The 13,311-nt window shown below is 47.3% G+C and overlaps 4 protein-coding genes across 4 annotated transcripts; 2 read left to right on the top strand and 2 right to left on the bottom strand.

Annotated features, from left to right (window-relative positions):
* Positions 1–92: 92 nt before the first annotated feature.
* On the bottom strand, positions 93–1,563 carry LOC6595728 (transcription initiation factor TFIID subunit 5). The gene is made up of 2 exons (XM_002020726.2): positions 1,470–1,563; positions 93–1,398 (listed from the first exon to the last, which is right to left on the bottom strand). The coding sequence occupies exons 1-2, from the start codon at positions 1,515–1,517 to the stop codon at positions 244–246; spliced, it is 1,203 nt and encodes a 400-aa protein (XP_002020762.2). The 5' UTR covers positions 1,518–1,563; the 3' UTR covers positions 93–243.
* Positions 1,564–2,987: 1,424 nt separating this feature from the next.
* Positions 2,988–3,547, top strand: LOC6595729 (gametocyte-specific factor 1 homolog). The gene has a single exon (XM_002020727.2). It carries the CDS (start codon positions 2,991–2,993, stop codon positions 3,510–3,512), a length of 522 nt encoding a protein of 173 aa, XP_002020763.1. The 5' UTR covers positions 2,988–2,990; the 3' UTR covers positions 3,513–3,547.
* Positions 3,548–4,506: 959 nt separating this feature from the next.
* Positions 4,507–5,724, top strand: LOC6595730 (constitutive photomorphogenesis protein 10). The gene is made up of 2 exons (XM_002020728.2): positions 4,507–4,649; positions 4,707–5,724. The coding sequence occupies exons 1-2, from the start codon at positions 4,563–4,565 to the stop codon at positions 5,562–5,564; spliced, it is 945 nt and encodes a 314-aa protein (XP_002020764.2). The 5' UTR covers positions 4,507–4,562; the 3' UTR covers positions 5,565–5,724.
* Positions 5,725–6,885: 1,161 nt separating this feature from the next.
* LOC6595731 (proteasome subunit beta type-5) lies at positions 6,886–7,759 on the bottom strand. Its single transcript, XM_002020729.2, has one exon. The coding sequence runs from the start codon at positions 7,741–7,743 to the stop codon at positions 6,931–6,933; it is 813 nt and encodes a 270-aa protein (XP_002020765.1). The 5' UTR covers positions 7,744–7,759; the 3' UTR covers positions 6,886–6,930.
* Positions 7,760–13,311: the final 5,552 nt, after the last annotated feature.

Genomic DNA, 13,311 nt, shown 5'->3' with positions numbered 1-13,311 from the left:
TAAATGGTTCAATATCCACGACTTTTCCTCCATTTATTACACAAAATATTACGCTATTGGGGAGCTTGGAAGTGGCTATAAATTGCGGGGAATTAAGCGGATTATTAGGCACTTTATTAAGGTTCTCAACTGATTTTTAATTAGCAGAATACAAACATTTGAGATTCACTTTCGGTGGTTTCGGGGCTTCAAGCTATTGGTTACAAATAACATCTTAAGAGATATTCAGAAGTCTCTTCGTTTCTATTCGTCTTCCTCTGGCTCCAGCTCCGACTCCTCAGCCTCCATTTCCTCAAAGCACTGGGACAAATCTTCTTCGGACTCCGCGCTCGCCTCGCGCTTGTCCACGCAGATTGCCATCAAGTGGGAGTCGCTGACGAACTTCACCTCGAAGATGGGTCCGCACTCGCTGGCTCGCGTGCCCACTAGCATGTCCTCCGTGGCAGAGGGCCGGCCCGCGACCGTGGTCCGCACGAGGAGCTCAAAGTCCCACACGCTCATCTGGGTGTCCATGCTCCCCACCGCCAAACGGCCGTTGTTCGGGGAGAAGCCAATCGAGGTGATTGCTCCCGAATGGTGGCTCAGGCGGCGCAGCAGCACCTGACTCTTCAAGTTCCAGACAATGAGCAGACCGTCGGTGGCACCTGCGACCAAGTAGTAGCCGCAGATCGAGAAGGCCACGGCGGTGATGGTGGTTTTGTGGCCCAGAAAGGTGCGCACCGCAGTGGTGCCGATGGACATGTTCCACATGCGGACCATGCCGTCAGTAGAGCCAGTGACCAGGTAGGTTATCTTCGGGTGAAATGCGCAGGCCGTCAGGGGATGCGAGTAGTAGTTTTTGTCCACGTAACGCAACTCGTTGCTGGAGCCCGAATCGGCTATCATCCAGATGAAGGCATAGCCCAGTTCATCGATGGTGGTGAAGAAGAGGCCATGGGCCTCAAACAAAATGCGGCTGACGTGGCTGTGGGTGTTCGCATAGATCCCCGTGCATTTCCGGGAGTTCAGATTCCACTGGCGCAGCACCAGATCCGGCGCCCAGGTCACTAAGTACTGCCGGTCGTCGGAAAAGGCGCCGTGGGTGGCCGGCACTTCGTGCCCGACGAGGTTGAACCCGCCGTCAGCGATCCAGTCAGCGTCCGCTCCGTCCGAATTGAGCTTCAGCCCGAACACGTGGACCAGGTTGTCGGCCTTGCCAACGGCCATCAGGCTGACGGTCTCCGAGATTAAAACGCAGAGCACCACTCCTTCGACGTGGTGATCGCTCGCGGCCACAAAGGTCGACAATTGCTGTGCCTCCGTGGGAGTCTCGTCCGGCCTGCTGCCTCCGGACACCTCCACACGCTGGGGAGCGTAAGTGGGCTCGCTTCGATGGCTAGCACTGATGCCGCTTGCGGCCTGCATGGCGGCACAATGGAGTGAATATAGGAATTTGAGGTATTTTCTAGGTTTCATTGCATTCTACTTACTTTTTCTTTGGTCTCGGGTCTTGGGTGTATGTCGGACATCTTCCGCATTAAACAGAATTATTTGTACAATTATCAAGCTTAACACGCCACGCGTTCCTCAACTCACACTTGCAAAAGGCCGCTGCCAGGGTTGACACCCGCTCGCATCTCCCCCAGTGTGTCCACAGGGCCTATTTATAGCCCTGTTTATCGATGTTGGGACTTTTAAGACATATGTAAGTGTGCCTTAAGCACTAAACTAGAATAATTATGAATTTTCCCATTAACTGAACAGATTAGGATTCCCCTTTCCCTGTACCTGCCCCTGCCCCTGCCACCGTTTAAAGAATCTCACACCGAAATGCGGCAAATTTGTGACTTAATAAGCGACTCGGTTGCGGCGAGCCAACAAAACATGCAAGGAGCCCGTCGAGCACACAGTTTCTTTTCAGCTCGGAAATGTGTTTGCTCTTTTCGGTTGAATCTCTCTTCTGCTTCTGCTTCTGCTTCTCCTTCTCCTTCGTCCTTGTCAGTGCCAATGCCAGGAGCTTCCTGTTCCTCATTTGGCAAACACACAATTACCTGAGCGTGGTTGGGCCAGGATTTGCATTGCACTTGAATTATTTCCGTTTGCAGTGTTTTCCCTTCCTGGTGGTGCCTGCAGAGACCTGGCGGGGCAGTACCCACCGCACACATATGCATAATTTCATGCTCACTGCCGCTACGTGGCGCTCATTTGTGTAGTTTTCCTTAAACGCTGCCATACTTTCGTTTCCGTTCCCACTGTATATCACCGTCTGGGCGAGGATACGTGCACGGCGAGAATATGCAGTCCTTGGCTGAGGCGGCGCTTTGTATGCAGATTACCTGCATTTCGGGCTGGGGATTGAGGTCTCTAATGAGACTTGAGGCACAGTCGTGGGCCCGCCTCCCCCCAAGAAGGGCGCAGAAAAAACCGCATAAAGCATAGGAAGTCGTGCGATATGGGGCTCGGATCCGGATCGGGGCCTTGCCTCGGGCTGCCCCAAACATACACATCATGCGTATGGCGGATGCTAAGTTTATACGCAATGAAGAGTGAAAAGCAATAAGCTCTGTTAAGTTGTGCATAAAAGGGAAATGGCCCAGGACTCCCCTGAATAGGGGTCGCAGGGGGCATTGGAGCACAATATGTTTATTGAATTGTCGCCAGCAGATATCCGGCAAGCAGAAGGGAAAACGAGAAACTTTTGCAATAGCTATCGTGTTGAAAAAGGGAACTGGAGACTGGTCAACTTTTGATTATGGAAACATCGAAGGAAAGTACCCTCTAAAAATGGGAGGAGAGGTAAGATAATACAGCAGAATATTTATTATTTGTTTTTTTGACATTATTTCAGTATTTATGTATATCGAATACAGACTTCAAAAGCACAGTATCGTACATCGGCATCCATTTTAATTACTTTGGGGTGTGTGTACACTGGTTATCCAGTGCATCTCTGATCAAAATCAGAAGGAACACGTATTCGTTTTATGAAAAATACATTGTCACTACGAATCATGGAACATCTCTGCGAAAAAGATATGATCACCTGCCCGTACAACCGGGAGCATGTGATGCTGCGCAAAAAGTATCAGCAGCACATTTTGAAATGTCGTGAGATCTACAAAGACAAGGTGGAGCTTCTTGAGTGTCCCTTCAACAAGGGGCACCTGGTACCAAAATTGGAGTTCCACCAACATTTCAAATCCTGTGATGATCGCAAAATAATTGTGCAACATCTAAACAGCGAGGAACCGGATGTGCGCCCCGACACAAGACATGAGAAAATTGAAGCCGACGAGAACTGGGACGATGATCGGGTGGAGGACTACAATCCGCAGGTGTATTGTGCTCAGGCAAATATCATACGCGAACCGCGCGGCCTGTTCCCGGCCCAGCGCAAGGCATTCGTCAAGGAGGAGGAACGTCGTCGTCGCGGCGATGCTGAACAGCCGGGCACGTCCAATTCCCCGGCTGAAAATCGTCCAACGCCGCACCACCACAAGGAGCGGCTGCATTCGAAACGCTCTTCGAAATAAATGAAGTATTTTTTTGTATACTCAACACCAACACCATGTGCATATTTTATTTAAAAATTAAATATACTCGTACATATATTTTACTGTTTAACGTTCGTCGGTGGTTGAAGGCAGTCCATTTTAGATCGGCGGCGGATCGGAGATGGACAGCACCGTCGCGGGGCTAATATGCATCTTAAAAGGTGGAGCAACCCATCATCAAATTTCGCTTCTGCCTTCCCAAAGTCCTAATGGGTCCTAGTGGGAGACTTTGCCCAAGGTATCAAAGGTCGCAAAGCCGAAGACGTCGTGTACTTCTTAATCAAATAGATATTGCGATACAGGCTGAGGCTGGTGACTTTAAACCGAAGTACCTAGGATAAAAACGAGGACCCAGCTTTTTTAGTAATTCTTAGAATCCACCATCCCTAATGGGACTAACATTTCTGTTGTCTCATCCATTTTTCCAGTCTCAAGTGCCGGCATTCCCATTCCTGGACTCTTTCTGATTGCAACCCATAGAAATAACGAGGTGTGCACGTGCACCCATCCGCCGACCATTCCACTCGTCCATTCATTCATTCATTCATTCATACAGAGATAGAGATGCACTTTTTACGGCCCTCTCACCCGGGGCTATGCTGTCTCCGTGGCCGTGTCCGTTTATGCAAGTGTTAAATAAAGTATCTCCAGGCCATTGTAGTTTATGCCTAGCCTAGTCAGAGTCGCTGACATTTATTGCTTGTTTTAGGGCGGACCAGGAAGGGCCCAGAAACACCATTTGTTACGGGCTGGGACACATAAAACAAGAGCACAAACAGTTTATAGTTGTTAGCCATATAAATGGCGGGGTGGTAATATCTCTGCTTGTCAGCAAAGGTGGCTGGCAAGATACTGGAGCGTAGAATCGCCGGCAGCTGGCAGTGGCATCATAGCGATGCTCTTATCCAATACAGAATCCGGGGGACAGTTGAAAGTTCAAAATAAAGTATCTGCAAAACAGCTGAGCAAAAAGTAGTGCTGGAAAGCGAGTCGAAGGAAGCTGTGCTGGAAAACGATTCAAGGGAAGCTATGTTGGAAATCAGGCCTCTTTCATTTCATGTGCGACGTTGTAAGTCGTTCTGGGAAAATAAAAATCACATTTTCAATAATCTGAACGTAAGAAATTATCGTATTCCCCGTAAAAGTGTTTCTAAGCTCTTTGCCGTCTTGCAGGTAATGGCACCCCGCCGAAGTCCACGTATTTTGGCGGCCAACCAGGCGTCCCCTGCCGCCCAGCCCTTGGCCCGACGCGCTGCGTTCCTCCGCGCAGTGGAGGCCATATCCGCTCCCAGGCGCCGCAGGACCACCACCACTGCCAGCCGGCGCCGTGCAATCCAGATCGCTGCCAACGAGCCGCCCGCTGAGGACCCTCCCGTTGTCAACCGCCGCGAGATTAACCGCGTCCGCGTCAACGCCGTAGTGTATTTGGATGGTGTCTGGCACCCCACAACCCGTGAGAACTTCGAGTACTTCGAGATGTTATTCCAACAGCGTGCCGATCTTGAAATGGCGGAGGCTATGACCGCTGGCCGTGGACCTGCGGCGCCAGAAAATGTAATGGACACTGAATTAGGCGTACGCCGCCTCCGCAGGGAGATGGCGAACATGACGAGCAATCCGACGGAGGGGTGCACAGTGGAGTTAGTTGACGACTGTATCTACGACTGGAAGGCCGTTATTCTCGGGCCCTTGGACACGCCCTACGAGGGCGGCCACTTTGAACTGCGCCTTCACTTTCCGCACGCGTACCCGTCTCTACCACCGGCTATACTGTTCCGTACAAGGGTGTACCACTGCAATATTTACCAGCAAGATATCTGCGTGGATATTCTGCACTCGGCTTGGTCGCCCGCCCTGACCGTGGAGAAGATACTTTTGTCCATCCGGTCTCTGCTGTCGGACCCCAACCCCGATAGCCCCCTGAACTGCGCCGCTGCCGCGCTGTACAAGACGAACCGCGAGGAGCACGACCGCATGGCACAGGAGTGGACCGCCCGCTACGCCCAGCCAGTGGACTCAACGTCTGAATAATCCCAAACATCTCATCCACGGCTACACAGCGTTTTCTAAATTCTTTGAGAATCTTTGTTGGTATCTGTCACTAAACACACATGAACATGGGCTACATGGTAACATATACATACAATTATTTTTTGACTGAAATAAAGGCCTAGGCCATGATCACTGAGAATCTAATTGTGTCAATCGCTGCTGGCGGACCCCAATCCCAAGGCTATTGAGTAGCCGCCCGTCCCGGCCTGCTAGTTCCATTTAGAATATGGATACATATGTATGTACATGGAACGTAGTGGAACACATGTAACCGCAGAGACATATCCAATAGAAACACACACAAACACGTGTATGGCTGATCCGACTAATTCCCCATTGAGCGTTCGTCCAGCAGCAACTACCATCATTATTTTCCACTTTTTGTTGCTATTGAAATGTTGATTTAAAACTTTATTTTTCAAGCAAGATGTGTTTCAGTACAGCCAGCCACGATTTGAATTTGTGCTATGTGCCCTCCCTCCGTATCGCATCGTTCCCTTTTCAGGCGCAAAACTTTTGCAAATAAAGCAGTTTATTGTGCCAGTGGGATTTATAATCCACACAAGAGTTATAAGTGCTCCCACACACCTTGCCCGATGCCCGATGCCCGACGCCCTATCCCCGCTTGCAATCCCAGAGAAATCACTTAAAAAAGAACGAGAGAAGAAATAAAGAGTTCCGGAGACCTCTGGTCCTGTCCTCGTCCTCGTCCTCGTCCATGGGCCAAGGCGCAGCATTTCAAATTAAAAGCATTCGCCGCGTTTTATTGCTGTGCCTGCAATTTTTCTCCTTTTATTCTGGCCCTGCCGCCCTCCTCTTGTTGGACATACAAATTTTTATGTCCATTTGGCTTTATTTCACACTTTCTTGTTTATTATTGCTGGGGCTCCGACTCAAAGCACACAGAACGAGAAAAATGTAAGTATTTGACCTTTTTCCCTTGCTTCCGTCGTGCCCCGTGCTCCGAGCATCGTGTCCGTGTCCTCCTCCATCCTCAAATAATGTTGTTGCCATTGATTTATGCAAAGAAAGATTCACTCCAGGCCAGACCCTGTCCCTTATTCGCCTTAAATGCTAACTTAATTGTTCTGCCCGTGTCCAAAAAAGGGCTTTTCCCTGAAAGTGTCTTAGAAAAAATCTCTGTATTCCCCTGGAGCAGTTAATTTGGCGCAAAATGATTAGCGACTCGAATTTGGGGAAAAAGCCATTTGCCATGGGCCTCCCAATGTTCACGGAAGTATAACTTTGAAGAGTCTGCTAAAATTGAGTGCAAATTGGGAGCAAATAGAACCAAAGGCAATTAGAAACACATTTTTGCGTTTTAAACAAACAAACGAAGCTAAAATCAACTGAAATTCCGAGCATCCAGGCTGTACTTCTTGTGTAGCTCCATGCAGTCCACTTTGCGGACAATCCTATGGGCCGCAGGCCCGACGTGGTGCAGCACCACCATTCCCCCCGTGGAGGCGTCACAGAGGGTTGCCTGGCAGAGCGACTGGAGGGCCAGATCGAAGGCCTCCTCGTCAGTCAGGTCGAAGCGGTACATCGGGTCGAGGATGCCCAGTGCGTTGCTCGCTCCGCTGCCCACGGAAAATCTCTTCCCACTGATGTTCACCCCGTCAGAGTCCACGTAGACCAGGGACGGACCCTTTGGAGAATAGCCAGCCAGCAGCATGCCCATGTTCAGGCCCGTTCCGCGGTGCATCTCCGACACGTGGCAGATCATCTTGGCGGCAGCGTCAACGGACATTGGCCTCTTGTAGCGCAGCTCATGCAGGCGGCTCTCGCGGGCCAGGACCCGATACCAGTACGTGCAGTCGGCCGACCCGCCAGCCAGAGTCCCCACAATCTGACTGCTGACCGGCACGATCTTGTCCATTGTCTGGGTGGTCACGTTTATGCCACTCGATGACCGCGAGTCCGCGCAGAGGACAATCCCGCCCTGGTACACAAACCCCAGGGCGGTGGTTCCGTGATCAATCTTCAAACTTGCATTCGTCAAGTCTGGTGTGCCAGGGACTGGAGCCATCAGTCGGTACGGGTTGTTGAAGTTGCTGGTGATCTCTTGGAAGTCATGCTCGCTTATCTGCCTCATGGAATTTGACCAGTTTGTAGTTTTCAGAAAGGCTTTGAGGCCGCATAGCTCCTCCAATGACATTTCTCGACCGTGCAAAAAATATATGTTCTCGGATTTTATGGGTATGTATTTTCTGTTGGATACAAAAATGTTGATAAAATGAAAAGGTGTGACTTTCTCGTAAAAGATACTTACTTATGTGAAACAATGTGTTTGGGATACATACATCGGTTTTGATACATTTTGAGACACTAAAATAGTTTCCATTAAAGCCTTCCTTGGATCTGCGTCAAAGAAACACTTAAGGAGAATATAAAGTGCTGCTTGGAATTTCATGAAGTATTTTTAAGTAATTCTAATCGCAAGTATTACAAATGTACTGCTCCAAGGAGAAAACTCAGCTGCAATATGTTGTACATATTTTCACATTCACCTGAGCGGAATCTAATAAAATATATGCAAGCAATTTTGTATTTACAATACTCGTTTACTCGTGTTAAATTCCAGCTTACTTCTTCGTTTTATGCATATAAATTTTCATTTTTAGTCTGCATTTTTTGGCATGCCATGGGACTTATGGGACTCCAAAACAGGGCCAAGAAGCCGGAGCACCGAAAATTGAATATCAAATAACCCCGAGCAATAAACAGAATTACAATGTGTAATGTGGGATGTGGGATGGGGGATGAGGGGGGAATTACAATGTGTAAATTGTTTATGATATTAATATCCGTTTGTTTGTGCAATCATTTAAAAAGGATTACGCGATTAGCATCCGACTGCGGTAATTGATAAGCGTTTATGGAAAGGCGGAAATTATCATCTGTATTAATTTCGTTCCTTCGAAACAGTAGTGGCTGTCGCACCGCAAAAGATAGCCCCATTTGGGGGTAAAGTGCGAAAATCAAAGCCACAGATGGGCGAAGACCCTTCAACTCCAAGTGTCCCGGGCCTTCGTTTATGGGCCAATATGTTGAGGTAATCAATTTTAATGTTCCCTGGTCCCAAGCTTCTATATACACCATTTCTATGGCACCATTGAAATGTGTGCGGCCTGTCAAAGGTTAAAGCGTTTTGTTGTATTGCCAAATTTGCTTTTGACCAGCGCTGAAGGCGTTCCGAAGGGGGAACCACATTGTCAATCAGCAAATTCCTTCCCCTCTCGCTCGCTCTCTCTCTCTCTCTCTCTACCTCTCGGGGCTATTTGGCAATGTCGGAATGGCAAACACTTGGACAGCACGTCGCCTGTTTGGTCTTTGCGTTTGGGTTTGGGTTTACCAGCAGGACAGCAGGACTTCACCACCACCTTGCTCCGCAATATGGCCAAAATTTATGCATTGCAGTTGACTTATTAGGGTCTGGCTACCGCCCCGTCCCTGTACCTCTTCCTGTCCCTGTCCCTGTACATATATGTATGTATCTCCCTCCCCGGAGGGAGCTCTTCTATTTGTGCTGTTGATTCGCTTTGATTTGGCCGGGATGCCCCAGAGCTGGCATAACTGTGCGTCAGAGTTGCGCTTTGCATTCGGCTTGGGTTCCCCCTGGGCAATGTGTTCTCCTTAATAGTTGCTAATTATGTTTAATTATTCATTTGTGATTTTGTAGGGGCCAGATTTGCCCTCAAAGCACGCATCTTCCTATAGTGTGGAGCATTAACAAGACATCTGGAAGGATTCCGACAGCATACGGTCTGAATTCCTTTCTGTAATTACAATATTATTTAACCCAGCCATAGACAGTGTCTCATTTCTGTTCGGTACCTCCAAAAAGTCATCCATATATTGACCGGTCTCACAGCTTCACAGTCGTCTTGATTCCTCGGCTAGGAGGCACTGATTAGCTGCCAACCTGAGAAAATAATTATAAATTAGTTTGGGAATACCTAGATATGAAGAAAACTCACCATCTTACTGAATATTCTCAGACAAACAAAGGCAAACGTTAAGCATTACATTTTCCTGTTACTGAATATATGTTTCCAGCTAAAGATAACACTAAGCAGCGGAGATGAGGCAGCATTGCTACTCAAGAAAGCCGCAGAGTATGCGGCAACAATTCATCCTTGAAGTGGGGCTTTTAATCAAGACCAACGCACATACCACCATGAGCACAAAGACGTATGTACATGCCTGCATCCACACCTCGTCGCTGCTCCACCGAGATAGAGACAACACAATCACATGCGTGGCTGCAATTTCCGCAGCATATTTACAGGCAGCAATGTCGCCAAGGCTCCTCCGGTGATATACGGGCGTAGCATACGGGCATAGTAGCATAGTAGCGATTCGCAGGCTGTAAATTTTGACTTTCAATGCTGTGCAGAAGGGAATTTGACATTTACTAATTGCCAGATTATGCCAGAGACGCAAGCGAATCGAATCTCCTAGAGCGGAGGGATTAAATGAATGTAATCAAAGCCCCCGAGGACTAGAACTTTATTTGAGGCAGAGAATCCCCCCTGTACTAGGTTCAGGTATGTTCATTACAGGCACATTCAAACGAAATGGGTTAAGCTGTACTTGGCTCTGAGGGGGAGCTCGACTAACTTCGATTTCCGTGCAGATAAAGATTGCATTGCCGAGGCTGTCATCGACGGGATTAATTAATCAACGTTATGTCTGTCAATCGAGGTCTGTTCTAGCCATCTCGTGTCTTTCCCGTTCCAGTCCCATTCCTGTCGTTCGATGGCATTTGCTTTCCTGCCTTGGAGAATATCACTTTCGCAAATTGAAGTTGCTTTTTTCTCTCATTCTCAGACACACACACTGGCACAGTGGCTCACTGGCTCACTGGCTCACGTGGCTTCTGCTGCTGTTGTTTCTGTTGCAGTTGGATGTGGCATGCTTCATGGCAACTCATGCATATTCATTGTTTACAAGCACACTGCCACACGACCAGACAACAATCTCTCAAAAACTGCACCTGATTTCTTTCACATTCCCCTTCTCTTTCTCTTTCTCTTTCCCTGCCTCAATTAGACCCGGCTTTTCCTACTTTTGTTTGCTATCCCTATACCTATACCCATACCGATTCGCATATATCTTTGGTCCGGTCCCAGGCTGCTATGAATCTTTGAAATGCAATGACCATTAGGAGTCCATTCTATTGTATCACTCGTCATACGCTTGCCATTTATGTAATTTGTGGCCATTAACCAACAGGCATTTTGTGGGTGAAGTGCAACCGAAGGACGGAAGCCAAAATTGGTATCAAAATACTCAGGCACCACTTGTAATGACAGGTTGCAAGAAAGGAGGATTTGCTTGAGGTGGAATTCCCCATAAATATCAAGAAAATAAGTACTTCCCAGCTGTGGATTCAAGCTATCCTTAAGCTGTCCTTGGGCCCCATCGCAATTCCTATTTTAAATGTTTATCTGCTGTTTGACGGCACATACCCGAAAGTATCTGTTGGATTACCCGCTTTTATTGCCAATTACCAGATGGAGAGACATTTGCATATCCAGATGAGAACTTCGGATCCGAACACAACCTGTAACCCAATTTCTGCTTCTGTTTCTGTTTTCAATTTATTATTTTATTTATTTGCCTGGACAACCATAAATTCCTTGTCGCAGAGCGAATAACAATCATAATCTTCGATATAATTTCCACTTTATGGCTGTCTTGCGGTAGGAAGATAAAAATTCACACATTGATATGTTTTTATGGATGCAAAAGATACAAGTAATACAAGTAAACACATAAACAATAGGCAGCAACATCAAAGAGCAATTCCAATGTAAAATTCTTAAGACACCAGGACACATGCTGGCCATTTCCAACTCCTGTCTCCCCATACGACTGTGCATTGAGTTCTTCAATAGACAAAGGAAGAACGAATACGTATCACATAATTTGACAAAATCCATAAACCATAAATTCTTGGCAAAGCCAGCACTAAAAGAGCCTGCTCCTCCCAGAGATTGTCGCCGCCCGAAGGAAAACTGTCTCGTAATCGTCGGCAATAAAAAGAAGCCCAGAAGCAGCAGGCCCATAAAATAATATCGGAATCAGTACGTCTCATCCAAGTAGTTGGAAGGAAACATTGGCGTGGCCGTCTGTCCACATAAAAATCACATAAACCCATAAATCGTCATCAGGCCGCAACAATCACGACTATTAGGTTAAATCAACCCAAAGACACAAACCGAAATCAACATGAAATATATTTAGTGCTCACTTTCAGGCATTTATCATGCCATGTTCCACTGTATTAGACGCCCAATTAGAGTGATTATGCCCCGAATTGTGAATCCAGAGCTTAAATGAGCCGCCGTTTCCCGATTCACAGCACAAAAATGTCGCACAGAATAACGCATTAAATCAGGGCACAAAATTACACAAATATTTGTAAACTGTTGGCCACAAAGCAGCACAGCAGAACAGCAGCATATCTGCATGGCTAAAATAGTTGCGAATTCTTCTTTGTCGGTTGGCTGTGTACATTTTTTGAATATGGAGCACGTAGAGCACACGTGGCAAATGCTCATGCGTTTCGGGGAATCCCCTGAGAATGTTCTGGATAACAAATCCGACTCATTTTGGGCCACAAAAATGTAATAAAATTAACAAACTTAAAGCTACTAAAACATTCTTAAATTCGGAACTTGGTTTAAAGACATTCCCGTACGATTTTGTTCCTCGCTCCAAAAACTTGGTTTCTTTTTTGCCTGTCAAGTGCTAAAAAGAGAGGGAGGAGGTAGAAAAGAATGAGAGAGGCAATGCTGCACAATTTAATTATACAGTTAATTTGCTTAAATGGTTGACGGCTGGCACAGCAATTCAAGTGTTGACAGTGGGAATTGCCGGAGGAAAAAAGAGGAATATTCCATCACATCACAGTTTGCGGCGGGATGGGGAAGCCTCCCATCCCATCCCACATTTTTCGACCAAAAAACTTTGTTTGATTCCAAACAAGAATGAAGGAAACGAAGTGGAGGACGATGGCGCTTTCTGCATCAAACACATGCAGACAGGTTAAGCGCTTTGCCTCTGGCTCTGGCTCTGCCTCTGGCTCATTCTCATACACCTCCAACATGCACCGGTTATTAAATTTGGGCCCTTTGTAAGTTCTCCCTTTTCGCTCTCTCTCTCTCTCTCCCTCTCTCTGTTTGGAGCTTCTGGGATATGTGGTATCCTGAAATACCTTACGGAGTTAGTTGGCCTAACTAAGTTTTGCCAAAGTTGGGGCTCAACTGGAATCCCCGTGCTACCCCAAAATGCGATTAGAATCAAGCAAACTTTATTCGTAGTAATTCCACCAGAGGAAAGGCGTATGGGTATTTAAAGCCTGCAATTGGAAATACGGAATATTTGAATGCAAAGAACTGTCTATATCCGTGCTCCCAAGGTACTATCCTCATATGGAATCAATGGATTTGTGGTGTAGTACCCGTAAGTGCCCCATCCCCCTGCCTGTTACATCAATTGAATCTCCTCACGTCCACCGTAAGCCCAAAGCACCAGCTGTCTCTCAACATTGAGACGCTACAGCTTTGGCCAAGTCATAAACTTGCCTTCCACCGTGTCTTGTCCTGTCCTGTCCTGTTTCGTCTTGTCGTGTGCGGCCTTCCTCCTCTCGCTGGCAAAGAGCATTTCAGCACGCCCGTACAATTCAATTAATGGGCATTCAAATGATATAAACCTA

The sequence above is a fragment of the Drosophila persimilis genome, unplaced genomic scaffold (genome assembly GCF_003286085.1).
Source record: "Drosophila persimilis strain 14011-0111.01,24,50 unplaced genomic scaffold, DperRS2 tig00000191-arrow-pilon, whole genome shotgun sequence".
Classification (NCBI taxonomy): Eukaryota; Metazoa; Arthropoda; class Insecta; order Diptera; family Drosophilidae; genus Drosophila; species Drosophila persimilis.
This window is presented reverse-complemented; position numbering and strand designations above follow the sequence as displayed.